Source organism: Podarcis cretensis (genome assembly GCF_951804945.1).
Source record: "Podarcis cretensis genome assembly, chromosome: 12".
Taxonomy (NCBI): Eukaryota; Metazoa; Chordata; class Lepidosauria; order Squamata; family Lacertidae; genus Podarcis; species Podarcis cretensis.
In genome coordinates, this window is record NC_137181.1 from 35787318 (window position 1) to 35815007 (window position 27690).

Here is a 27690-nt window from a genome sequence, read left to right on the forward strand (position 1 = left end):
TTAATTACTGAATAGGACATGCATATTTTTATCAGAGAAATGTTGGAGGGTATGCAACAGGTATCTAGAGGCATGTTGCCTCTGATCTTGGAAACAGTAAATAAATCATTACCATAAGCCCTTCATTTAAGATAGTTGTCAGGTATAACTGAAGGCCAGGCCCACCTCCCAGTTGTCCAAACTCTGCATGGTACCCCCCCCCCATATGCTCTGACCAGGGCTCCCCTCAATTCCTACCACGGTTCAGATTATTTGTGCTGACTACTGTGGGAGTTCATTTCAGCTCCATTACTGACATGAGGAAGCCCTATGCAGCATGATCAATAAAAGGCATGATTCATTTGAGGCCAGGGTGTTATAATACGTAGTTCTCAAAAGCTGCATGGCCTAGACCCCTAGAGCACATAATCTGGATAAAGAAGATCAAATTGTCCTATTTTCAAAGCCACAGTACGTACACATTATAAACGCCTGCTGTCAAGTGCCCTCAGATGCATGACATGGGCTGAAACATCTCCAGAAAATTGCACGAGGGACCTTGATCTACTGTTGTGTCCGCTGACAGTACTTCCTTTAATTTTTCAAGATAGCAACTCTTGCAACTTTCTCCACACAAGCAAGAATGCCCACGGAATCAACAATTTTCTCGTCTACTGGAAAATGTCAAATCCTGCCTCCTTAAAAAAAGAAAAGAAGCAGGGGCTAAAAAAAAATTCCAACGCATATTTCCCCCGCCCCCCATTTCAAGTCCTCTGTCAGTCTAGTGTTTACAACCTTTTGCTCAATCCATAGTTGTGTGTGTTCAGTGCTCTTGATCTGGTCCCTGCGATAAGAGCAATTGCCCCTTCCATGAAAGTGAGTGAGAACGCCGTTGTGCACAGAGGGGCTTCATGTGCTCCTGCACCCCCAGGGAGCATTTGGATTCAGGCACTGATGTGGTGTTGTTTTTTTGCGCAAGCTGTTTTACAACCTGGAAATATATATTTTTTCCCACTGCACGTGACATTTTCTTCCAGATGAGCTTCAGATGTGGAAAAAATCCCAATGACCTTACCTTCATGTTTTTTTTAAAAACCTCAAAAATTGTTCTGCCTTTTTTTAAAGTCAGGAGAGGGGAATCTGTGGGCCTTCGGATATCTTTGGACTACATCTTGCAACATCCCTGAGGTGAAACAGGAACGTGCCTTCCTCTGCCCACCCACCACTACGGAAGCGATGGTGCAGGAGGGGTGAGCGAGATGCTTAACCCAACCTCATGGGTGGGCAGGGTCTGGCTGGGGCTGATGGGACTTGGAGTCCAACAACATCTGGAAGGGCACCAATTCCCCTTCCCTGATTTGATTCCAGCTAATCTGTAAAGACTGTAACTTTAGCCTCATGTCCGAGTTTGCTTTTTTCCTCCTTCCTCCGAATCCCTTTTTCCTTTCAAGTCATGTCTTAGATTGAAAGCCTGAGGGCAGGCCCTGTCTTACAGCTGATTTTTGAAACCCACTCTGGGAGCCCCCCCCCTTTGATGAATAGGAGGCTAAAAATGTTTTAACAAAATACTTAAAAACAAATTACTGCCAGATACACGCACTTGCTTTATTTATTTATCTCTTTCTCTGCTAGCCACTCAAAGTGTTTCTAGACTTCCTTACTGTAATTCTGCAACATTTAGTTGATTAATAGTAGGATTAAGGGATTCAAAATGTTTTGATTGATTACTCAGGGACATTGTTTAAGGCTCATTGGCTTCCTTTCTTTTTAAGATTTCCCTCAAGACAGCAGTTCTAGAATGACAGACTTAGAAGGCGTAGGTGAAGCAATGTGACAAGAAAACATCCTTTGTTCTTAGGGATGCCCTGTGTGTACTGAAACCTCAACTGTCACCTAGTGGCAGCCATTCATTCAGACTAGCTGAACTGTTGCATTCCAGCTAGCCTGGAAAAACTTACATTTTCAGTTGGTGCATGAACTTGTTCTTTTCCTCTCCCCTCTGCACCTTGTTTTCCTTCTGTGCTGTGCTTTTTAGATTGAAAGCCCGAGGGCAGGGCCTGCCTTATTTACAATATTTGAAAGTGATGAGGCACTGGTAATTGGCAAATGTCTCTATGAATGCAATGAAGAAACAAGAATTTCAGGATCTTCATGGAAATATGAGATGATATTCAGCATTATGGACAAAAAAGAGCACATATTATTACAAGGAAAAGCCATCTCTAGTATTTTATTTTGTATTCCCTAACATAATGCATCAGAGCAAAATAACTTAAGCCAATAAACAAATGTGCCCTTAACTCTCAGCTAATGCCAACTCATTGAGGCTAGAACTTTCTGATAAATCAATTAGTTTTTATTAGTAGTACAGTGGTACCTCTGGTTACGAACTTAATTCATTCTGGAGGTCTGTTCTTAACCTGAAACTGTTCTTAACCTGAGGTACCACTTTAGCTAATGGGGCCTCCTGCTACCGCCGGGCTGCCGGCGTGCGATTTCTGTTCTCATCCTGAGGTAAAGTTCTTAACCTGAGGTACTACTTCCAGGTTAGCGGAGCCTGTAACCCGAAGTGTTTGTAACCTGAGGTACCACTGTAATAATAAATAAATTATTATACCCCATACATCTGGCTGGGTTTCCACAGCCACTCTGGGTGGCTTACAGCAATACAGTAGAGGAATCAACTATGAATATTCAAACCACAGCTCTAATTTAAAGCACAGAAGATTTGAGTCCATATAAGATGGTCAAATAGATGCCATCATGATGGAGTGGCGTGAAGCAAGTGAGATGTTATTATGACACCACAGTAGTGCTTTTACAGTCATTTTGTAAAAGTGAATGAATGATAGTCTTTGTGTCAGTTGCAATAACTAGAAGCAGCGTAACCAAGCTCATTACACATATTGCTGCCATGTAATTAGCAATTTCATATCATATTTGATGTTCAAGATTAGAAAACTGCTAAGTCACTTAGTTTGCTATTCTTTGGTTTACAAATGAATAGAGAGAACAGGAATGTGAGTGTATTGTTTAATATCACACAGAAAAAAACCAGACATTCTCGTTCTTGTCCCATTGGCCATTAGGTACAGTGAGGCAGCTACCTCAGGTGGCAGATGCTTGGGGGGCAGGAACTGACAGCAAGGTGTTAAAGGACAGATCAGTGTGTGGCTTGTGACCTACCCAGCACCCTCTGAGCTAGCCTCCTGCCCTTAAATGTGATGGAGGATCCAGAGTCATCACCAGTGTTGAAGATTCAACTGTTAATCTGCTTGGTTTAAGTATGAGGGCATAACTTCCTCAATCAAATTAGAGCTCTCCAAAGCGGTTCTGAAGTAAATAAAAATATATTGGGCGAGCTGATCATGAACCACCTCCCTCACATTTATTTTGGAAGGGCTTGCGCTAGAACCCAGTGTTTTGTTTTGTTTTTAACAAACTTTTTTCTTTGGAGCAATTTCCATGTCACATCCCAAACTGCTTTTGAAGAAGAAGAAGAAGAAGAAGAAGAAGAGGAGGAGGAGGAGGAGGAGGAGGAGGAGGAGTTTGGATTTGATATCCCGCTTTATCACTACTGGGAGGAGTCTCAAAGTGGCTAACAATCTCATTTTCCCTTCCTCCCCCACAACAAACACTCTGTGAAGTGAGTAGGGCTGAGAGACTTCAAAGAAGTGTGACTAGCCCAAGGTCACCCAGCAGCTGCATGTGGAGGAGCAGAGACGCGAACCTGGTTCACCAGATTACAAGTTCACCGCTCTTAATCACTACACCACACTGGCTGTCACTTTTGAAAGTGACTTGCCATGAGGCGTGTGGGACCCTGTGATTTAATTAGATTTCCAGTGAGCGCATGGAATTTGTTTTATTGTTCTTTGGGTCTTTGCCATTAATTTGTTCTCATCATTAACACTTCTATTAAATTTTTCATTTTGCTTAACACAAAACACAGGTAGGAATGGCAGAAAGGGTGAGGGACAAGGAGCTAAAGGGAAGTTACATAAACCTACAAACACTTTCCAGTTCACAAAGTTGCTTGAGCTATATCATATGACAACATGCAGACTTTTGCGGCAACAATCTAACACAGTCACTACTCTGGAATTTATCACATGACAAGTCTTCAAAGTATATAGATATAAATCTCTGTGTGTAATCAGACAAACAATCAGTTATGCATGGACGTTTTTGTTGTCCGAGCTGCTTCTGAGTACAGTACTATGTTGATATGAAGTTTGCTTACAGGTCTCTGGGAGAAGAGGAGCTGTAGCCTCTACCTGCCTATAAGAACAGGCTGGTGTGTTTTCCAGTCATAACATTTGGTGGGGCAGGACTGAACCCCTAGCAGTCGTATGGAGGCCACTTTAAATCTTGAATAAAGATTTCTTAATGTGGAGTCAACTAGGAGTTGGTTACAATGAGCTGCCACTCCTTAATGTGCATCCAGATTCACCAGCCATACAGAGTGTATGATACTGCACTACCTTTTCAAAAATAGCTCCAACCTTATTTCCACACCAAAATAATCCTGACTAGCTTGTGAAGACTTTCCTGTACCTTTAAAAGCTGCATAGAAGGTAGACAAGTTTGCCACCCCTGAATTCTGCATCACTGTGATCAAAGTGATGACACTGTGTCACAATTTTTACTGACACGCAACGGGGTCTTGCCTAGACTCATGAGCTAACAGACAAACATGGATACGGCAAAGTGGCTCTGGCCCACAATTTAATGCTTTGATTTAGAACTTGGTCAATATAAAAGTTTTTCCTCAAATGCTTAAAGCATCTTTTTATCATTTATAACAACTCTCACACATTACGTAATTCAACACAACAGCTGTCCTGGGCTCACAAGCCACAGTACTGAAGCAATAAAGATCATTGAAGTGGGATAGCTCAGTCAGCTGAGCATGAGACTCTTAATCTCAGGGTTGTGGGTTCGAGCCCCACATTGGGCTGCCCAGACGACAAGACCCCTTTCTTGGACTTTCATTCAGTTTCTGGAACATGGCTGATAGTCAGTTCAGAGTCCATTAAACAATAATATTTTGCTCCATAATATCGCCTCAAAGGCTTTACCCAAGAATGAATCCACAACAGGACATTCCCACGTGATAATGTGTGACCCCGCTGGTGGGTTTCTTTTGCCATCTTCATGGTGGCTCTCTGGTATTAAACAAGGCAGTGTAGTACCTAAGTATCCTCTTGTGCATTCCCTAAGGGCTCCTCTCATATTATGTAAGGAGCTGTACACCTTGTCACACGGAAGGAAAATAAATTTGTTGGAGAAAATGAGAAATACTATATTTTGACATTAGACCTCTTGGTGGAGTTTTTCTATAATGCATTGGACATTCCTGAAGTATATTAGCTCCAGTAATTCTTGCTGCTAGGTGGCACTGATTCCATTATATATATATATATAAACTTTTCCAAATATATTCCTGATCCTTTAACCACTATCTGGAGAGCAGAAATGGTCTCCAAAGAAAGCAGGAGCTGGTCATCCCTGAACATCTGTAGGAATTAACAACTTGGTGTAAGATAAACAGCTACACCCTCTGTGAAAGGTGCAAGATTGCTCCAGAAATGCCTGAGAGGCAAAAGGCCATTGCATCTAAGCAAAGCTGTTAAAAATCCCAGTGGATGTAGAAAGTGAGAGGCATGAGTCATAAGCACATGAGCTGGAGGGAGGGAAAGGAAAGTCAAAGACACAAAATCATGCATCTCTCCTTAATGCCATCACATGATGAGCCCTGGGGCTTTAATTTAATCAGAAGGGAGGAGGGCAGCAGGCAAACTTTATTCCCAGTTCTGTTCTGAAGAGGTTTGGAGAAACAGCAGGCTGATCCATGCAAGTTCTGTGCTTCTGAGTCCAGCTGTGCATTTCCAGTTATGAAGGGGGCCTGCCTCTTCTTCCTCCTTGGATACCTGCTTGCGGCTGAAGGAGTTCAATCTGCTGTGGCCACCAGACGTGAGTGCCTTGCTCCCCTTCTCTATGCTCCCTAGCACAGCAAAAATATTACTCGCACTAGCACTGTTCTTACATCTTTAAGAACAGGTTGATCTGTAGGAATAACAAGTGAAGTCCAGAGGTAAGCTGAAGCATCCAGATCAAGATGCTAGCAGCACAAGATAAAGGGTCAGGGAGAATGGGGGCATTGCCCATTTGCAGAGACGGAGTTTTAGGAAAGATGGTGATGCTTTCACCATCACTAAACCTGAGCTATACCCACCTACTTGGGGGTATCGATGAGCTCAGTGTGGTTACTTCTGAGAGGGTAAGTATAGGACTGAATGATTGCATTCCATATTCAAGATCACTTAGTCCAGATTAGAATGGCTGGGGAAACCCAACCAGATGGGAGAGGTATAAATTAAAAAAATAATTGTTGTTTTTAACCTCTATTAACTTTTAATCAATTACTCTGCATAATGAGAATTTCCCCCTTCCTTTCCAATGCTTTCTTACAGGGGGCAGGGGTTCTGATTCATACTTTTGAATTTGGAATACAGGAGGAGAATTAACCTTTCTGAATTAATTGGCATGGAGTGTGAAGTCTGCATGTGGCACAAACCTGATTTTATTTCTGAAACCTCGCTCTCCAGACTTCGTCAAATGTTGCTGGACTGGATAAGTGATGGCATTTTGGTTGGTTGCAGAGCTATACACTGCATACCAACTCCCTCTGCCTCCTGTAGCAACAGAGATTGAGGGAAACAACGCTTCTCTTGACTCCTTCATAGGATATGGTGGTTTTGCCATCTTTCTTTCCAGCAGGGCTCCAGTGGACCCCTCACTCGGTGATGTCCCTTAGGGGCTGGTTGCATACTACATACACATACCACTTGTTTTATTCTTGATGTAGTTCAGCCATTTACAGAATCACAAAATTGTAGAATTGGAAGGACCCTGGGGATCATCTATCCCAACCCCCGACAATGCAGGAATATGCAGCTGTCCCATATGGGGATCGATCCTGCAACCTTGGCATTATCAGCACCATGCTTTAGCCAGCTGAGCTATCCAGGCATGCTGCTTAATGCCATCATAATAAGCAGCATATTATAAGGTTGCCAAAAGGGATACCACTTATATAAAGACATGCCCCAGCAGCATTCTTTTGAAAAATGAAAAAAAGAAAGAAAGGAGGAGGATGTTAAAATGGTAGAGGGGTTGCACGGCTTTTTCTGCTCCAGTTTCTCCTCCTGCCCCAATGTGTGAGGGTGCAAGCACACACTTTGAACTTGGAGTAGGGAGGATCTCTTGGGGAGCAAATTTTGTATCTGTGAAATTGGAAGTGGGGAGAAAGTAGAGCAGCCCCCTCTCCTGCCACTTCTGCTTTAAAACAATTGTTGGGGCATTGTTGCACACCTTAGTCCCTAACATGTCGCTTGCCCCTTAGGGATATGGATGAGTGGAAGAAAGATTTGGGCAAGCTCTGTGCAAAAATTACAGCCATAGTTAATATTGGAGCGCAGGGACGATATGACTTCAAATTTCCTTCTCTGTCGACCCCACCTCTCATGTTCAGAGTTGATTTCATCGCTTGTCTGGCCCTGATAAGAGAGACTAGGGAGTTATCAGCACTTTAGTGTTTTAATATGAATGCAGGGCCTATAGGAACAAGATACAGCTTTGCATGGTGCAAGAGCAAACATCATTTTCCTCTTTCTATGTGTGCTGCACATGTGGAGCTCAGGATATGGAGAAGGGCTCAGTGGTAGAGGATCTGCTTTGTATGCTTTGCATCCAGGTTTGATCCCAGGGATCTCAAGGATCAGGGATCCCTGGATCAGGGATCTCTGAGAGAATACCCTGTCTGAAACCCAGTCACTGTAGACAGTAGGGAGGTAGATGAGCCTGTGGTCTGACTCAGTATAAAGCTGCTTTTCTGTTCTCAAAACCTAAGGTATTATTAAGCATGCAATGTGAGCATATTGGGAAATCGACATGAGCTGGGTGCTCTGTGCCCTGCAGGTCTTATTGGTGCCAGTGACACCAATTCAGCTTTCTTCTGGGGCTTACAGAAGCCATGGGGAAGGGGGAATCTCAACTTGGGACCATGACCAGGACAGAGTTCAATCCTTCTGTCCACACCATGGTCCCAGTCTGGGTTGATCTCTCCTGTGGTTGCTATTGATAAAAAAAAAAAACACTCCACTACATAGCCACATATGAAGCTTCCAGATACTGGATCAGACCATTGGCTCATCTAGTTTAGTGTTGTTTACATTGACTGCCAGCAGCTCTCTTGGGTTTCAGACTGGGTCCTATCCCAGCCCTACCTAGAAATTCTGGGGATTAAAACCAGGACCTTCTGCAGTCAAAGAAGATGCTCTCCAACTAAGCTACAGCCCTTTCCCCAAGGTGACCAGCAGGGGATTGTGAATGTGCATATGGGTTGTGCACGCTGAATGCCACGCCTAGTTTGACCATCAGATGTGCAGGAGGAACGTGCTCAAAACTTCTGCAAAATCTATATGCTCCTCCTGTGTCCTTTGAAACCTTGAACGCCAAATGATTCCTATCTCTCTGAACTGAACTGAGCTGTGTTGAGGGAGCACAAAGAACTCTTAAGTTTGCTGTTTTCTCTCAAAGGGCAGCCCATATGCTTGGAGCAGAGAGGTGAGTCCAGGAGGATGAGAACAGTTCTCAGCCCAGCCTCAGTTCTAGGATTGCTTAGTTTGACGATCATGAGATCAATCAGACTTTCTTCCAGGAAAGAGCATAAAGGGCTCGGCTTACGAGTTGCAAGCTCAAGATCACTTGACACAGTTGGGGTGTCTGCTACCTCCCACTCTCCATCTTAAGACCCTTAGCCACATCTCTCTCTCTCTCTCCCTCCCTCCCTCCCTCCCTCCCTTGCCCACACACTGATATATACAACCATCTAGGCTGATGCCGCATTCTAAAGAACTTGAAACCATGCGTAGCACTTTTTAAAATTCTATTTTAAGGTTGGCCTACTAGAGCTTGACCTACTTTCTTTTCATGGCCCAACATGGCCGCCATGACTGTTCTCCAATTATGGATTTCACTAGGGGCTGCCACACAGGATGCCTGCCTGGGGTTCTTAGTCCTGGGCCTGGGGGTCTTGTAAGGTGTAAGGGAGCACCACACCTCTGTCAATCATGAGCCAGGTGTGAGTTGGCACATTGCTGCCAATGAGATGTCAAAGCCAGGCTAGCTAAGTACAAATATGATTATAAATGAATTCCCAACCATTACAGTTGGGGAAGCGATTCTAATCCACATTAGTGATTGTGAATACAAAACCAAGTGGAATGGCGATTGCTCCAGGTGAAAATAATTTGGAGTTATGCATTGCATAGAGTCAGAACTTGCAACCCTTTCTGAACTATTCACTGTAATGTTGGATGTTTTGATGAACAAAGTCTCTCTTCATCTGGTAGCAATTTATTCTTGCTCTTTCATAACAAGGGGGAAAAACTGTCATAGGCATTCTTTCCTTGTTGCTGAGGCTGACACAATGTGATCACTGTACAAAGTGTCTTGAAGTTCGCTAGAAATGAGCATGATCTTTAAAGGAGTTTTTCTACGGCATTCATCCACTAGGCCAGATGATGTGATTAACAATAAGCGATATTTTTATACCAGTAAAGTCAAAAATCCTATTATTTGACTCTCATGCATTTTGCAACGAAAATATGTTGCTTTTTTCAAGTGGGGGGGGGGCGGAGTGCGTAATGAAGTCTCTGTCTCTATGAAGTGGTGGTGAAGTGGAGTTCAGACAGCCTTGAGCTAGTAAGTTATATGTGGAAACTCAGTGGGGAAAATGTAAGCACAAAAATCTGCACCCCCCACAAAAAGGCTTGCTTTTGGACTGCCCTTAGGGAGGTATTTACCGGTAATAATACTAGCCCTACTCAGAGTTGACACATTGAAAGTAATAGACATGACCAACACAGGTTCATTAATTTCAGTAAGTCTACTCTGAATAGGACATCATACAATATAATCCTTAAGGACCAACATGAAGCAGAAACATTTTGTGAAGTCTCCACAAATAAATCAGTGATGTATGTCACCACCATTGATTTCAGGGGCGCATGCTTGTTTAAACACAGGGAAAGCTTTTTTGGCCTGGTGGGACAGATATTTATCTCCCCCCACACCCCATGGGCCAACTTTGGCAGCTGGGGGTCCCACCAACCTATCACAATCAATCAATATGGTAGGGAATTTGTTTCACCTTTGCATTCCTCACAGGAAAGGTACTGATGAAGCTGTTCCGTCCACAACTCCCCACACATCAGCTGATGAGTTTAGACTTCAGTTCTGCTTTCTGCAGGGGGCTCCTCCATCAGCACATTCCCCGAACAGAAGGAACTGGCAAAGCAGCACCAACTCTACCCCTTGACCATTAGGTGATGTCACCCAGTGACACCGGATGATTGATGGGTGGGCAAGGGGAAATGTCCTTGCAGGCCAGATTGGTGGGCCAAGATTGGCTCATATGCTAGAGGTGCCCCATTCCTGTTTTAGAAGAACCAAAGAATCACCAGGTCATAAGAATTTCCCACATTTTGAGTTTAGCACCACATTGTATCAGAAGCTCTGGAAGTTAAAAACATCTACCAAAAGCTTTTACAATAATGGGAACTTTTTGAAACCTGAATGAAAATGCAAAGCAGTTGAGCGGAAGGCAGGAACATGCAGCAATCCCATCATATGATGTGCGATTATGATCTTTTGCAAGGTGTAGCCTTAGAAATGTCCTGGCTCCTGGCTCAGATTCTGCTTTTAACAAGTGTGTTCTTGCTCCACTGCAACACACAATTAAGGCAGGCTGTTGATTAATTAAGCCATCTCGAGTAACATGACAGGTAAGTCATTCCTTAAAGACCTGTGCCAGGGATGTGGAAAGGATTTCTCAACTCTTTACCAGCCCTGCTCACACGAAGAAAGATTTTTTTATTTATTTCTTTGCACAGAAAGGTCTGTTCCATCCTTCTTGTGCCTATGCACTACTCAAACGGGCTTATGGCAATTTAAAATGAAACCAAACCAGAGGATATGCACTGGTACCCCTGCAAACTCACCACTTTGTGATTGTGGCGCATGTAAACATTACATTGTGAGCAAAGGTTACAAGGAGAGTTTGTGGCATGGTATGAGAACCTGATGGCTCAGTTTGTTCAGTCATGGTGCTGATAGTACCAAGGTTGTGGGTTCAATCCCCGTATGGGACAGCTGCATATTCCAGCATTGCAGGGGGTTGGACTAAATGATCTACAGGGTCCCTTCTAACTCTACAATTCTATGAATGTGAGCTGCTGTTGTGCTTCCTATGATTTCACTCATCGCAGTTATGTAAAGATGGACACGTGTCAAACATGCATTCTTTAAATTTCTAAATATAATTTTGTAATGTTCCTTCAAACATCCAGCTGCAATTGGTTTGCATGCAACTGTTACTCATTTACAACCCCCAAAAACATTGTTAGAGTGTTCTTCAGAAAGCAAAGATGAGCATTGTAGAATGTTCATTCATTCCCCTCTGCATTTACAGAAGTCCTTTTTAGCCTTTGAACATACCACAGGCAAAGGAAAAACCTCAGAGAGTTATAGCTCAGACATGTGCTTTCTTCGCAATGTTTTGTTATGGGGTTTGCCTTGGCAGTCCAGTGTATGTCAAATGTGCCAAAGGGACTGTGCTAACGCTTTCTCCCTTGTTAACCCTTCTTTCTAGAATTTCGAGATGTGATGAGTCGAGGAAGGGCACCTTCTCACGGCAAGTTCCATAGGGGGCTAAGCAGCTGGTCCTCCGATCACAACAACTGGAACGACAAGCTTTACCCATATTGGGAAGAAGGAGATCCCAGATGGAAAGACTGCTGGAAAGGTAAAACATGCAAGATCAGTCTGGCTCAATGGGAGGAGATGCAGGGTCAGTATGTAATAATGTTGATGACACATTGCAAAAAGGAACAAGGTCAGAACGGTGTTTTTGTTCTGCATTTAACATTTAAAATGGCTCTTATTTTTATGCCAACACTTAGGAATATAGGACGCTGCCTCAGAACTTTTCAACTTTAAAACCTGTTTGTATTTGTGAAAATATTATTTATTGTCATTTCTGAATTATCTGGTCTCTTAGCTTAATTGTGGTGTTTCCCCATCCATTATGCAATTGCTTTCTTTAATTTTCTGAATATTTTTTAGAATTCCCAGTGGGTTAACAATCTAGTCCTCTTCACCGGGAACTCTGAGAATCGTAGCTTTGTGAGGGAAATTGGGGTCTCCTAACAACTCTCAGCACCCTCAGCAAGCTACAACCTTGATTTCTGAAGGGAGACAGACTTGAGTGCTGACAGATCTGTCCAGGGAGTGACTTTAGAACAGGGGAGCACAAATGAAAAAGACCTCTGACAATTAGTGAATCAGACTGAATTTTGTGGGAGAGACTGAGCAAACTCTATCACTCTCATTTGAAATAAAAGTATAAGTTGTTATACTGTTGGTATTTGTGTTGGACCTTCTTCGCCAACCGAGTTTGCGCAGTGACTGGGGTGATGGAATAAAAACTTTCCTGCAATATATTTGCTTACTTTATTTTTCAATAATAATCAAACAACTGCAAAACACCCCTTCTCACCACCATTCCTCAACAGCATTCCATAACAGTATTTCTATAACAGTACATACTACACCACTTGATCAACTTACATACAGTTTTCAAATAATCAATTACCCTATCACATCGCTGCATTCGGTGCAGCAGGTAAACTCCCCCTGCTAATTAGTTAAATTGTTAAGATACCACAGGTGTGCTGAATTGTCAAGAGCTCACAGATGTGCTGCTATGCAGGTTATAATTACAAACACACCTCTGAGTAGCACCATCGACCACATCAATATTAAGAAAACCCAACAATTTGATGCCATGCAAAATATAAAAACAATACATACACATATGCATGTTGTGTTTGCGGTTATTATTAGTAGACTGCATTTATATGTGGTGGTCATGTTCTATTATCCAAACATTTTGGATCCATTCAGAGACATTGGAGGTATTAAGAGAATAACGCGATGTAAGTGTTCCTTGGGTCTTTAAATAATGCTATTACAAAAATAGTTATCTGAGCATATTGAAATCATTGCTCAATAGTTTCAGACTAACACCTTCAAAATTGATTATTGCAAAAGACGCAATAAATGCAAGACACCTACATGCAGGTAACAGATAAGTGGAGGATGGCAATTAACATAACAAAACAAACTGCAGTGCAACTGAATTCTAAACCTGTGACATTATGCTGCTTTATTTGAATATAAATTAATGCAATTAAATAACATTCTGAAAAGGGGGGGAGTCTGTTCCATGTTACAGTGTAGTTTTGAAGATCACCAATGAATAAGAAATGTTTTGGAAATATCCTACATAATGTACAGGGTTGCCTATGAGGATAAAATGGAGTGGGGGTGCGGGGAGAAAACATTGCATGCTACTTTGAAATCCTATATGAAACGCGAGATATAACCGGAAGTGACAAACAAATGCATCTTGACTTCCTCAGGGGGAAGGGTTGTGGCCAGTCTGACCAGTGACAGTCCAGCTCTGGTGGGATCCAATGTGTCTTTTAATGTGATCCTCAAGTTTCCCAGATGTCAAAGAGAAGATAACGACAGCAATATAATATACGATCAACACTGCATCAACGGCAAGTAATGAAAGTACCCGCATATGCTAGGAGTGTGACTGGTTCTCAGGCTTTGCCCTGTGTCTTATATCTGTACACTTTCAAAAATTCTATTCTGTACAAAAAAAGCAAAGTGACAGAGCATCTGTGGCTTGGTGGTGGTCCAGATGAGATTTCCTTGGTTATAATTATGATGCTTCCTTGAAGTACTGTATTTACTTTACAAAAGTTTGATGGGAGTTTTGTGGCATTGCAAGCCACAAATCCAAGTTCATATAAATGCCAGGTCGCTGTTTTAGTCCCTAGACAAGTGCAGTGTTGTCCTATGCATGTTTACTCAGAAATAAGACCTGCTGTGTTCAGCTACACAGTGGCAGATAAAACGTTTCGAGTGTGTTTTAAGTGCAATATACAATGTGACACGAGGTGGCGGTGGTGAGCCTTATGTAAAATTCAATGTATTCTTAAAAACGCTTTTTAAAAAAGCATTTTCAAAGCGGTTTTTATATGTGTCTAGATTCCACCTGAGTCTTTACTGACTTTCCTGAAAAGGTTTCCTTCTTTTCATTTTTCCTTTCCTTTGCTTCAAGGTTCTTCTGATTATGCAAATCTTGCCGACCTGTATGTTTACAACTGGACTCAGTGGATTGACGATTGTGATGGGCAGAATTGCTCTCATAACAGTAGTCACAATGTGTTTCCAGATGGCAGACCTTTCCCTCGTCACAAAGACTGGAGGAGGAGAAACTTCATCTATGTGTTTCACACTCTCGGTCAGTCCTAAAAATGCACCTTTAGCTTACTGTGTTATTACTAATAACTAGTAGTACTTGTTGCTACTAATTGTATTTGTTACTTCTAATATTAGTACTTGTTGCTACTAATAAAATCATAACAATAATTATTTAGCTTTAAAAAGAAGACACTTAAGATGCTTTATAAACTTCTTTACATATAAAGAAAGACTTATATGAAATAATGTGGTCCTCATGTGAGAGGACAGTCAGTTCAGAGCTGCTCTGAGACTACAGAAGCTCTTTTGTTGACTTTTCTGAATTTTGGAAGTCAGACACCTTTTTTCAAATGCAGTCTTTCCTGAGTGGATTTACAGTTTATAGGAGAACAGCTCATATGACAGGCATTTAAACAACTCTGGGAAAGCAGGATATATACAATTATGATATGTGTTTGTAATTAGGAAGTGTTTTGATAATGTGCATTTTTAATGGCCGTAGGAGTTTCATATTTAAGGTGGGATTTCTGACTTGAAATGCCCTTTCTGTTTTATTTTCTTTTAACTTTTGATGTTTAGTTTTAAAACTTGTCCTTCATATTGTATATGCTACCTTGGGAAGATGTTTATATTTTGTAAGGTGATTTGTCTATTACATAATAAGAAAAAGAATAGAGTTGTTTCTCGTCTGTTTCAATCTTGTTGGTGAAAGATAATAAAGTTATTTTCTAGCTCCCCCTGGTATGTCCTCTTATGCTTCCATGATATGAGCAGTGATTGCGCAACAGAAAACAATGGGGAGGGATCCTAATTCAGTGGTGGAGCATCCATTTTGCACCTATTGGTAGTCAATGCCAGTATTGGTTTATTCAAGTTTGTACAGTCACAGTGAGACTGTCTTGGGCTTTTAAGTGCAAGTGGATAGAACGTTGATGTTGGATGGAGGGAACCTGTGTCCAAATTCATGCTCCGTCATGAACTTAAATGGGTGACCTTGGTTTAATCTCCATCTCTCTCCTATCTCATCCCAAAGAGCAGTGGAGATAAAATGGCAAAACCACCACATACATTTCCCTGACCTCTGTGTAATAATGATTGGAACAAATGCAATCCCTTTTTAGAACTGTTTTCAGAAAGTTTTATTGATTTATTTACTAACTTGTGGGAAAGGATAAGTGTGTTTACCTACTCGAGTGAAATGGGTGCCTATGTTCAAAAGGGGAAAAAATGCAAGCCTGACCAGTTCCACAGTGATAATCCTTTTTTTCATATTTCCCCTTTTTTGCAGGCCAGTATTATCAAACGACGGGAGGTTCTTCAGCTATGGTGTCCGTCAACACAACAAATATCACACTTGGCAATCAAATTATGGAATTATCAGTTTATAGGCGAAATTATCGATCGTTTCAACCAGTAGCCACAGCAAATGTTGTTTATGTCGTAACAGGTAAGTGGGTAGGTTAAATAAATAATAACTTAGCAAACCTGAATGGTTTAAATAACATAGTACAATAGTGTTTTAATTGTATTGTGTGCATGTGAACTTTGTATGCCACAACAAACATTGGTTTGTGCAAAGACATCTCCTAAATATGAGAGCTTCGTCGAATTTTGTTACCTCTATGGTTTTTCAGTTCCCAAGGATTACCTGTCTTGAGTCCAACCACAATCTCATCCTTTTGCTTGACTTCATTTTCTATGCAGATAAAATCCCTTTCTATGTGAACATGACTCAGAAGAATGATCGCAACGCCTCAGACTACATTTTCATCAAGGATATCCCTATTACATTTGATGTCCAGATTCACGATCCTAGCCACTACCTGAACCACTCTGCTATTTCCTACCGCTGGAATTTTGGAGATGGCAGCGGCTTATTTGTTTCCAACAGTTCTGTTCAGATGCACACATATAAACTTCTGGGAAATTTCAGCCTTGACTTGTCTGTCCACGCTCTTATACCTGCCCCTTGTGGACCACCAACACCTCTTCCACCAACACCTCTTCCACCAGGTAAGAGGCTATGGCTCCAGGCTAAGTTGAAAGAAAACAAATGGGTTCATTATATGGAATAGTTGACCAGACAATCTTTCATGATAATAATGAGCATACTGATTAACAAAGAATTGTGGCATACTTATGGTGTTTGACTTCTATTCCCTTTCTTACAGGAGTGCTGGAAGGGAATAGTTGAAGTAGGCCATTGGCATTTCAGGGTCCTAGGACAAATGCTTTTAATATATAGTAGAAAGAATACTGAAGTGGCTTCTTTCACTCTCCCTACATTATGCAGCACCAGAGCTACAAAAATAAAGTAAAATAATATAAAATAAAATAATGATGATGGTATTGCTTTTGCTGCATTCCTCCCAGGAGCTCAAGGCAGTGCACATGGTGCTTTTTATCCACACAAGAAACCCTTGAGCTAGATTAGTCTGAGAGTGAGAGTAAATGTCCCAAGATCAGCCAGTGACCTCTGTGGCTTAGTGGGGTTTGGAACCTGGGTCTCCCTAGTCCTAGACCAACAGTCTAAACACACTGGCTCTCTGCTTGTAAGTTTACAGACTTCTAAGTTTACAGGGGCTAGATGGAAGTGAAGAAAGAAGAGGAAGAAGAGAGGGTGTATTCAAAACTAGGGACCAGCAAGAAATAAAGCTAGGGAAACATGTGAAGAAGTAAGACTTTCAGGATTTTTTAAAGTATGACAAGCTGGACCAAGAGAGATATTGGGGGAGGAATTATAAATAGAAGGTGTAATAAGATATGTAAAAGAATGGATTCATAAAAGCGAAGGACAAGAGGACAAATATTTAGTTATTTATTAAAAATGTATATTCTGCCCATCACATAAGGTCACAAGGTGGGTTACACAACATCAAGCAATGTACACAATAAATAGAATAATAAATGCATAATTAAATCAGTGTCGCCATAGAGATTATGTTATACATACAAACCTTCTAGATAAGGCAAACTCTTTCTGCTCAGTAAACGGTATATACAAAAAAACTCTGTCGGTCATCCAACTCCCAAGGCCAAAAGAACTAGGTGTAATAAGTGTTTTACTTGCCTTTGCTTAGTTGTGTGAAATACACAAATCCAGTTGATATCTGGCCATAACACGTCTGATTGGAATTTATGGGAGCTAAGCAAGAGTGCAAGACTTGGAGGCGTTCCAGATAAATTCTGTTTGTTATGCTCAAAATGTTTTGCTAAAAGAGCATATACATTAACTCATTTCCCTTTCCCTTGTTTCAGTAACTACCCCGCTGCCTTCGAATGTAACTCCCAGCTTCAATAGTTTAACAGAGGTGCCAACAGGACAGTCTCCTGTCGAAGGATGCCATATTGCTCGATCTGGACCTTATAAAGCATCTCTCTTCATTGCAGGTATGCATCTACATCCGTAAGGAAATAATGTGGTTTGATAGGTAATAAAGGGAATTCGTTTGAACTTGTGCATGTCATTAAAGTGGCTTTTCTGAAGCTGCTCTTGCTGGCTGGCTGCTGTTTCGTTTTGCTCAAGAGACAAATTTCGGAAGAGTACCAATAAAGAATATCAATAGCTGGCAACTAGTGGTAGCTGGCGGGGCAGAAGGCCAGGAGGCCAACTGTAGATGGAGCCAGAGCCAAGGACAGGCAGAATGAACCCATTCTGGTTTTATCCCCCTCTCTGCTGAGTTATACAGAAGCAACACTAGGACTAAGGAGGAGGAAGGTGTCAGCCAGCACAGCCAGGGAGGTGAGTTCTGGCTGAAGGCAGACTGAGGTTGGTGGGGCAGTGCCCCAGTTGTCCTAATGGACCAGTCTCCACTGTTGACAAGATCTTATTTTTGCAGGTCAGGTTCATAGCTGTCAATTTTTCCCTTTGCTTGCGAGGAATCCTATTCGGAATAAGGGAATTTCCCTTAAAAAGGGGGAAATGTTGACAGCTATGGTCAAGTTGCATGCAGCAGACATTGTGGGTTGGATCCAAAAATTCCCTTCTGTGAACTGAAGGAGGCCTCTTCTAACAGGAGGGCCTGAGGAACATTCCTTCTGCCCAACAACAAATCCCACTCACAGGGGGGAATTTTTGAATCCAACTCAATGAAGTAATGTCTTTCGACCTTTTACTAAACATAAAAAGGTAAAGGGACCCCTGACCATTAGGTCCAGTCGTGGCCGACTCTGGGGTTGCAGCGCTCATCTCACTTTATTGGCCAAGGGAGCTGGCGTACAGCTTCCGGGTCATGTGGCCAGCATGACTAAGCAACATCTGGCAAACCAGAGCAGCGCACAGAAATGCCGTTTACCTTCCTGCCAGAGCGGTACCTATTTATCTACTTGCACTTTTGACATGCTTTAGAACTGCTAGGTTGGCAGGAGCAGGGACCGAGCAACGGGAGCTCACCCAGTCACGGGGATTCGAACCGCCGACCTTCCCATTGGCAAGTCCTAGGCTCTGTGGTTTAACCCACAATAAAAAGGTAAAAGTAAAGGTACCCCTGCCCATACGGGCCAGTCTTGACAGACTCTGGGGTTGTGCGCCCATCTCACTTAAGAGGCCAGGGGCCAGCGCTGTCCGGAGACACTTCCGGGTCACGTGGCCAGCATGACATCGCTGCTCTGGCGAGCCAGAGCCGCACACGGAAACGCCGTTTACCTTCCCGCTGGTAAGCGGTCCCTATTTATCTACTTGCACCCGGAGGTGCTTTTGAACTGCTAGGTTGGCAGGCGCTGGGACCGAGCAGCGGGAGCGCACCCCGCCGCAGGGATTCGAACCGCCGACCTTTCGATCGGCAAGTCCTAGGCGCTGAGGCTTTAACCCACAGCGCCACCTGCGTCCCATTAACCCACAATACTCGCCTGTAAATGTTTTCTCTTGGTTAGGAGATGGTCTGTGAAGTCTCCCCACCTTTCTTGGGTGTCCCCTATACACACCCGCTGCTCCAACATCTCTGCAATGCTGTTGTCTCATTTTGTGATGTTGATGCAGCTGTTCCTCATCACCTCTCTGGTGGTGTAGTTTTCTCAGGCTAGGAAGTCCTTCTTCCAATGATATTGTTGACAGCCCATTGGTTTCAACAGGACTTGCATCTAATTTAGGAGTGCTTAAGGCTGCAAGCTTAAGCTACCATTCCAAACAGATGGCTATGAAAATCCTGTAGAAGAGATCAGCCGGGAAATATATTAAAGCAGTTGTAAATTCTCGGCACCCACTTTTCAGAATAACTTACTTTGCAATATCTAGCATAGAAAATTCTAATGTGGTTTGCCTGTGCAGATTTCTGGTTTTCTGCAAATCAAAGGGATTGCAGGTGGGGAAATATAGTTCAGGAGTACTCTGGAAATAGTTACAAGCATAGCTGGGGAAGAAATTAATGTATGGAGGAACTAGTGGGTGTGCAAAGGGGAGCAGCAGAAACTGATGATACATCTACCCACTCAAAACACTGGAACAAATAGTCTGTGACCCCAAGTGGAGTACTTGCAGCCCGATTTCCCACAGTTTATTGGATTATCCTTGTATAGTAAGCCTGAATTCACAAGGGGAAAGCATCTAGACTGGTGTTGTGAGGGTAGTACCATGTGGACTATGCAAATAAAATGGGAACACAAACAGTTGCAAACACACAGTAAACTCTGGTGTGGACCATCCCAAAGTGTCTGGAGAACTGAAAATGTTAATTTCAAGAACAGCAGGAATCTAATACAATGGTCAAAACGAAATAACTGCAATGCATTTCCACACTCTTTTGAATTGTGTATCCACTATGACAAAATGTAGGTGAGCTCCATTTGCAGGCAGCCTTCGGATCCAATTAAGATCATTCTAAAGCAATTCATTCTCTACATTTCCAAATGGGATTATTTTTTTATTTTTGCTGTCAAAGTTCTTGTCTCAGCAATTCTGACATTTTGTCAATTTGTTTCTTCGGCCAGAGGGGATCCTTGGGGTCAATATTATCCAAATGACAAGTGTCCAAGTAGCAACTACTCAGGTTGAAAACTCCATGGTTGATTTTGTGGTAACCTGTCAAGGGAGGTAAGTGCTTTCATTAATTCTGATAACTCTGCTTCTTGTAAAACTTACACCATGGAGTACTACAGACATTTAAGTTGTTCCGTTGCAGCAGCACTCATCGTAGCTCACTGAGCTTCTTGCTGATAAAGTGGTATTGCTGAGGATGGTCCACGGAGCAGAAGTTCCGGGTCTTTTGTGATAGTCACCAGATCTCTGGCCTCTTTCCCTCTGTGCTTATAGGGCAGTGTTGGTGAGATCCACTCACCATCTTAGTCTCCCAGAGGCATATATAGGGATAAATTAGTATGTACAAATTTTATACAGATTTGTTTCAGGAGCCCATGTTCCAAGTTCTTAAAACAGCTAACAGTGTCCCTGCTCACATAAAAACCTTGCATCAGGATTTATAAAAAGGCTGGTTCACCAAGGTTTGTGAATTGTTAAATATTACAGAAGACCTTTATTTTCTGTTAGCCTTTGGCGAATAATGCCTCTAGTTTTTACTCCTGAGTTTTGATAGCCTTTGGGTGTTGCTTTCATTTGGTTCCTGATTTTTGTACTTTACTGGTTTTTATTGTGTTGTGTTGGTTTTAAATATATATTTTAAGATAAATCCATCTGAACACAGCTTTCACAGAAAAAAAGAACAGAAATGTGATAAACTTATGTGAAATGAAAACTGATGAAAAGTCCATAATTTCATCCATCCATCTTTCTTTCTTTCCGCGCCCCAGTCTTCCTACAGATGCCTGCACAATAATTGCTGACCCCACATGCCAGGTGTTACAGAGCGAGGCATGTGACCCTGTTGACATAGATGAGTGCCTGCTGACCATAAGACGGACCTTTAACGAATCCGGAACCTATTGTGTGAACATTACACTGGGTGATGCAGCGAGCCTGGCTCTCACAAGCACTTTGATATCCATCAATGGAGGTGAGTCCTACTGAACATCTGCATTCATTTGCAGTCAGCACCTTGTGGCTCATGAAGCGTGGTGGAGTTGTCTCCCAACACTCCCATAGCTGCTGGTTGTCAGGACAGGATGGAGGCAGGCAGTGGCAAGGTTAGGACTGTGCAGTTGCACTGACAAGAGTGCAGGATTGGTGTCACATGCAGGGCCGGCCCTAACGTTAGTCAGGTGGCCGCCTCAGGCAACTAATTGTGGATGCCCTGAAAGATCAGGAAATGCTTTGTTATTTAATGTATTATTATTGTAACTATATAACCAAGGAGAGAGAGGTGCTTGTGGGATCTTCAGCCTCAGTGGCCAAAACACTTGGCTGGGTAAAGGTAAAGGAGCCCTGGACAGTTAAGTCCAGTCAAAGGTAACTATGGGGTGTGGTTCTCATCTCACTTCAGGCTGAGGGAGCTGGCGTTTGTCTGCAGACAGATTTCCAAGTCATGTGGCCAGCATGACGAAACTGCTTCTGGTGCCACGGGACACCGTGATGAGTGCCAGAGTGCACGGAAATGCAGTTTATGTTCCCGATGCAGTGGTACCTATTTATCTACTTGCATTGGTATGCTTTTGAACTGCTAGGTTGGCAGGAGCTGGGGCAGAGCAATGGGAGCTCACCTGTTGCGCAGATTTGAACTGCCGACTTTCTGATCGGCAAGCCCAAGAGGCTCAGTGGTTTAGACCACAGTGCCACCTGCTCCCTACGACTTGGCTGAACTAAGGTACTGTGACTTGGAGGGGGGCACAAAATTATTTGGGCAGGTCTGGAGTAAGACAGGCACCATTTTTCCATTTCAACAAAGAATGTGTGCGGTGTCTACAGCAGTTCCCATCAGCTGCAATGATGTCCAGTGTCAGTGGTAGCATCAGGCACATGTAGACTGTGGAGATATTTTATGCCATAAGGCAGTCTTTGTCAAGGTGGTGCCTTCCTGATGTTTTGAACTACAAATCCCCTCAGCCCCTGCCAGCACCATCATGCCGGCTAGGCTGATGGTAGTTGTAGCCCAAAATATCTGCATGGCACCAGGTTAGCAAAGGCTGCTGTAAGAGTACTGACCTCCAAGTTAAGGAGTGTGAACTAACATTATGGCCTTTAACTTTGTCATTCAAGCTGCAGCGTCATTTTCAAGGACAGCAGAAGGAGTTCTGCTCGCTTGCGGTTTCTTGGTGGTGTTTGTTGCTGTCGCGACTTTTTTCCTTTACAAGTAAGTTGCTTGGCCCAGACCTTAAAAACAGTGTCTTTTTTACGATCTTCAACACTCTCACAATTTTCAATGTTCACAAGGAACGTTGACAATACAGATTGCCCAGTTATACGATCTGAGGAGAAACCAGTGTTACCTTGGAAGAAGATTCCTGCAAGAGTACTGATTTAGTTTTGTTTTATCTATGTATAAATCATACCCTGCTCTAAAGCCAATATTGGATACCATATGCAGCTTGCATAAAGGTACAACATATTAGGGATACATTGTGGTGTGGGCAACACTCCCTTCTTGACCTTGGCAGCTGAGGTCCACCTTCTGGTGGCATTGTGGTATTTGTTGGCACCCGTGGTGTGTGTGTATGTGTGCACCGGGTGGGGGCAGGGGCACAGTGCAGAGGGTGAATAGAACCTGCTGTGCCAGCAATGCTTCCAGGTGGGCACGCTGGGTGGGGGCAGAGCGCAGAGGGTTCACAGAGCCTGCCACAGGGCCAGTCCTTGCTACTGGAGTCGCAAAAATGCCACTTGCCCACCTATGCTAGGGGGAACCTGATTGGCCAACGTGGCCCTTGGTGGGTGAATCCCTCTGACCATAGCTGTCAACGTTTCCCTTTTTTAAAAGGAAATTCCCTTATTTGGATGGGATTCCTCAGAAAAAAAGGGGAAAGTTGACAGCTATGCCTCTGACACTGGCTGGAAGGCCATTCAGCAAGGGGGCCTGGGATCTGGTGGTGAGGCCAGGCCAGTCTCCAGGGCCCAGAGACTCCCGGCAGCGTGCAGGGTGGGATGGGGATCCCTGCATGTGGGCGCTTGGTTCGTGCCCCCACAAAATTGTGTGCCTTTGATTCATGCATTATTTTGAGAAGTGTGAATTACCAAAATGAATCCCTCCTCCACTCCTTGTCCTAATCTGATGCTCTAACCACTGCATCACATTGGATCGCTTAAAAAAAAGGGGTTACAGAACAACACCACCAAATACAATTTTTCTCCTTCATGGTTTAGCCTTTGGAAAGTATTTGCAGAGTAGTTTGTTGATGGGTGAGAAACACAAGTCTTTCTAAGCATCAAATATATTTTTTTATACACACACATTGACCAGTTTATTCCCTGGCAAGAAGCTCTTGCACATGCCATAGAATTTTTCAAAATACTGACCTGGGCAACAACATTTTGTACAGGAGAATCAAGTGGCTTGTTTTGTTTGTTCTCATCCCAGCCACAGTACTGGCATAGCAATGCACCATCAAGGGAATACTTTTCAGTAAATTAATTTTGAAAATTCCTTCCAGGAGATATAAAGAATACAAGCCTATTGAAAGAAAAACTGGAGACGAGGCCAGTAATGAAGGACTGAGTGTTTATTTCAACAATGTCAAGGCTGTCCTCTTCCCGGCGAACAATGAGAAGCATCCTCTGCTGAAAAATAAGCCAGGAATTGTTTAACTCTTCAGTATGATCACTTATATTTGTATGCATTTGGGGATTTGCATTGAACTGTCATTCAATGGAAGAATACCTAAGTGTTAAAATCAGGATTTATGTGGTAAGCTTGCAGTACAAGAGAATGGCTGGTGTTGTGTTGTCTTAAAAGGTTAAAATGGCATCTCATGAAGAAATTGATCATACATTTTGCTTGCTTATGTTCTTGGATCTGCTACGGTATGTTAGCTAATAAATCATTTAAGGTTGATGCGGTTTCCTAGACTAGTTACTCCTCCTGAGTATCGCTAAGTGTCTTCTTGGCAGAAAGATTTTCTCCAAATAATTTAAGCTTAGGCTGAAATCCTAGCAAGTCAAGTCCCACCAAACTTGAGGGAGCTTGCTTTGGGGTAAACATGCAGTGGATCATGCTGTTAAATGGGAATTTCCCTAGTTCCCTAATTAGTGATAATGTGGCTGCTTTGAAAATTATAATAGGTACCTAAGAAATGATCAGCATGTCGTATCACTTACCCCAATGGCTTCAGATGAATAGTAGACATACCCAATATACTCTCCACCAGTTGAGCAACTTGCAGTTACATGACTACTCTTGGTTCTGTTTCCTCTGCCTCCTATAATCCTTATACTTGAGATACATGAGAGCAGGATCTACATTCTGCACCCAAAGGAGCAGTAGGCAATGTGCACTGAAATATCCATGGCTCTGCTCCCTTGGGATGTGTTTGTGTGGGACTGTTTTTGAGTAGTCTACATGCTCCTAGGTCTTTAGGCCACACTAGTCCCCACATCTCTGTTCAGCAGAATATGCCATGTGGTGTTGACATGGAGTGATCCTACACGGCTCTATGGTGGTTGGTTTTTTTACTAGACAGCTTTCCTGAACACCTGTGGTTTCATGGCAAAGCACTCAGCGGAAAGTGTGAGAAGTTCTCTTAGAAATGCGCCCTAGCACAAAGATATATTTGCACGATTTCAGTCTGAAACCAGAGGACAAAGCAAGGCTTCCCTGGTGCTGCTTGCTTTTATGCAATAATTATTTTATGCTATCCATCTAGTTGGAAAACTCACACTGGCACACAGGACAAGTTGATTCTAGTACTACATAATCTGAGTTTAGCAATGCTGGAAATACGCAGACTTTGAAAATAAGCAATATATTTGGCTGAAAACTGCAGCAAGGAGGGCAGCACAATAGGCACAGTAGGATTTATGAAATACTGTTTTGCAATATGCCATTTATAATGCAGGAAGTTCTGAAGCCAACCATATAAATTTATATGGTTGGCTTCAGAACTTTCTGCATCCTACAGCTTATTCCACTAAAGAAAATTATGTGGAACTATCTGCCTGCCTTTCTGGAAAATGCACAAAGGGCTTTTGATTAAATCTGCTTTATTTTGATTCACAGTTATTTGGCTGCTTAGGTATCTGCCTGATCCTGCAGATTGTGTAGAATACTTTGCTCCACTCATGTCCACACAGGGCTGCTGAAGACATTTTATATCTGAGGCCAAGCCCTCATCTCAACTACTGGGATGAAGGGAGCTCACAAAGGTTGTTGATGGATTTGGGAACTTCAGGCCAGAAGGAAGGGGGAAAGCCTTTTCTTTATTCCTTTGTCTGCTTCCCCTCTTCTCATTGAGATGGGACAGGGAGGAAGAAAGGAGGACCAAAAATATGAGTCCTTTCCCCCTTCCCTTTCCCATCTCACAATATTTCCAGGTGTTAGAAACATGGCAATAGCACCCAAAGTTGGACGCAATCACTTTGCACTGCCTCACAGCACCTGTTCCCAACCAGTTTAATCTTTGCAGTGGTGTTTATGATATAGGCAAGGTAGTGTCCTCTTTGATAGCAATGTTTTCCCTGCGGAAATAGGCACAGTGAGCTCTAGATGCCAAGAAGCACAGTTCTCCTGTAACTTTAATAACGGTGTAGTTATCATGGCACTGTGGATGTTATGTGATCTTAAGAGTATAGTCATGCAGGCAATTTAAGTTTAACAATGGTGAATTAATGTTTTCATCCCCCACAACTGCTGTTTTGCAGCACATGACTGGTATGCCACAACACTGGTGTAAACATTTTTTACTAACTAGTAGGTCAGCATAGTGGCAAGAGACTGAGCTGTGAATCTGGAAGACCCTAGTTTGCACCATCTCTTTTGCAATGAACTCATTAAGTAGCTTGAAGCAATATAGTGGCTTACAAGGTTGTTGTTCAAAATGCAGCTATATAACGCATGCTAAATGCTTTTGAAGACTTGAAAGCATGCTATAGAAGTGTTAAGTATTACTGCTCCTAAATTACTAATGGCACGGAACTGGAATGCTGGACGAATGTTTACCTGAATGTTGTTCAATAAATCTGCAGTATTGCAAAGGACAGCTTAGCTGTGTAAAGTCTGCATGACCCAATGCTGGTTCTAAACAGAGGTAGCCCCACTGAAATTTAAATGTCACATATAGTGCACGCCTATATATGTCTGCTCAGATCAGAAGTCCCAGTTAATTAAATGGGGCATACTCCCTGGTAAGTGTGCAGTCTTAATATAGTATGATGGGTCTACAAGCTTTACAGGATAAGTATATTTTAAAGGTTTGGAAGTATGAATTAGTATTATCAACTTTTATTTTTCTATCTTTTACAAGTGCACATACTTTTATACAAAAGGCTAGGAAGAGGAGGAAGTGTAAATGATTATAGTTTTAATGTCATGGAAGAAATTGTAAGTTGAATGTGTCTTGCCTTACACTGAAACATCATTATTTCAGTCTGAGACAAGAAACAATAAGAATGATTTGCCCCACTTATTGCAACTCTGTTAAGCTGGAGTAGAAAGCTACACTATTATAGTTTGGGTTCTGTCTTTTATAACCTACCATTTCCTGGCATGACTTAGAAATGTAGTATGTTTGATATTTTAGTCTATGGACATCCTTGCAAAATCTTACAGGTTCCTTGCAAAGAGAAAATGTATGTTCTCTGTCTTTTCCTCTTGCAACTCTCAATAAAGGTATTAATTTTATCTAATATATTGTTCTGATTTTATTAAAGTCCTTTGCTATATTTTCCAAGACCAAAATGCTCTATATCAATCCCTGTCTGAAGACAATCTGCTTTTGTGAATTCTTTTGCCTTTCCCCCCACTTCTCAATGTGTAAGAAGTAATATACATATCAAAGGACTTCTATTCTCTACATAGGGCCTCTTCATGTGCTACAAATGCAGGAATCTTTTGCCCAATATGGGGCTTGAACTCACAACCCTGAGATTAAGAGTCTTGTGCTCTACCAACTGAGATATGTTGGTCTCAGGTGCCACAGGCCCTGCTCCAGCCTTTTTGTCACTTGACTCCCCTCCCCCCATTAACATAAAGTACCATGCTGCTCACTGCTGCCTGTTCATAGGTTGCTTCCATTGGAAAGATCTCTGATGGGGATGGCAAGGGAAAGTTTGGGATCTGGCTCCTTCTGTGCATTTAACACAATAAAGAGGTGTTGTTAGAGGCCAAAAGAATCAGGGTGATTTTGGTTCCCATATATCAGCTGTGTGTAAACAGGAGTGATGTTAATATTAGCCCTCATATCGCTCACACTTACTTATAGACAGGCTATGTCACAGATAGTTGAAGCCCTGGCAATGCATTCAATGATTCAGTTCTTTAACAATGTCCCTGCTCA

The 27690-nt window shown here is 42.5% G+C and overlaps 1 protein-coding gene across 1 annotated transcript; it reads left to right on the forward strand.

The window, feature by feature from the left end:
• Positions 1 to 5755: 5755 nt before the first annotated feature.
• GPNMB (glycoprotein nmb) lies at positions 5756 to 27040 on the forward strand. Its single transcript, XM_079947911.1, has 11 exons — positions 5756 to 5955; positions 11699 to 11851; positions 13530 to 13673; positions 14243 to 14425; positions 15674 to 15832; positions 16090 to 16398; positions 17644 to 17775; positions 20311 to 20413; positions 21127 to 21329; positions 22469 to 22562; positions 23854 to 27040. The coding sequence occupies exons 1-11, from the start codon at positions 5877 to 5879 to the stop codon at positions 24005 to 24007; spliced, it is 1713 nt and encodes a 570-aa protein (XP_079804037.1). The 5' UTR covers positions 5756 to 5876; the 3' UTR covers positions 24008 to 27040.
• The last annotated feature ends 650 nt before the right edge of the window (positions 27041 to 27690 follow it).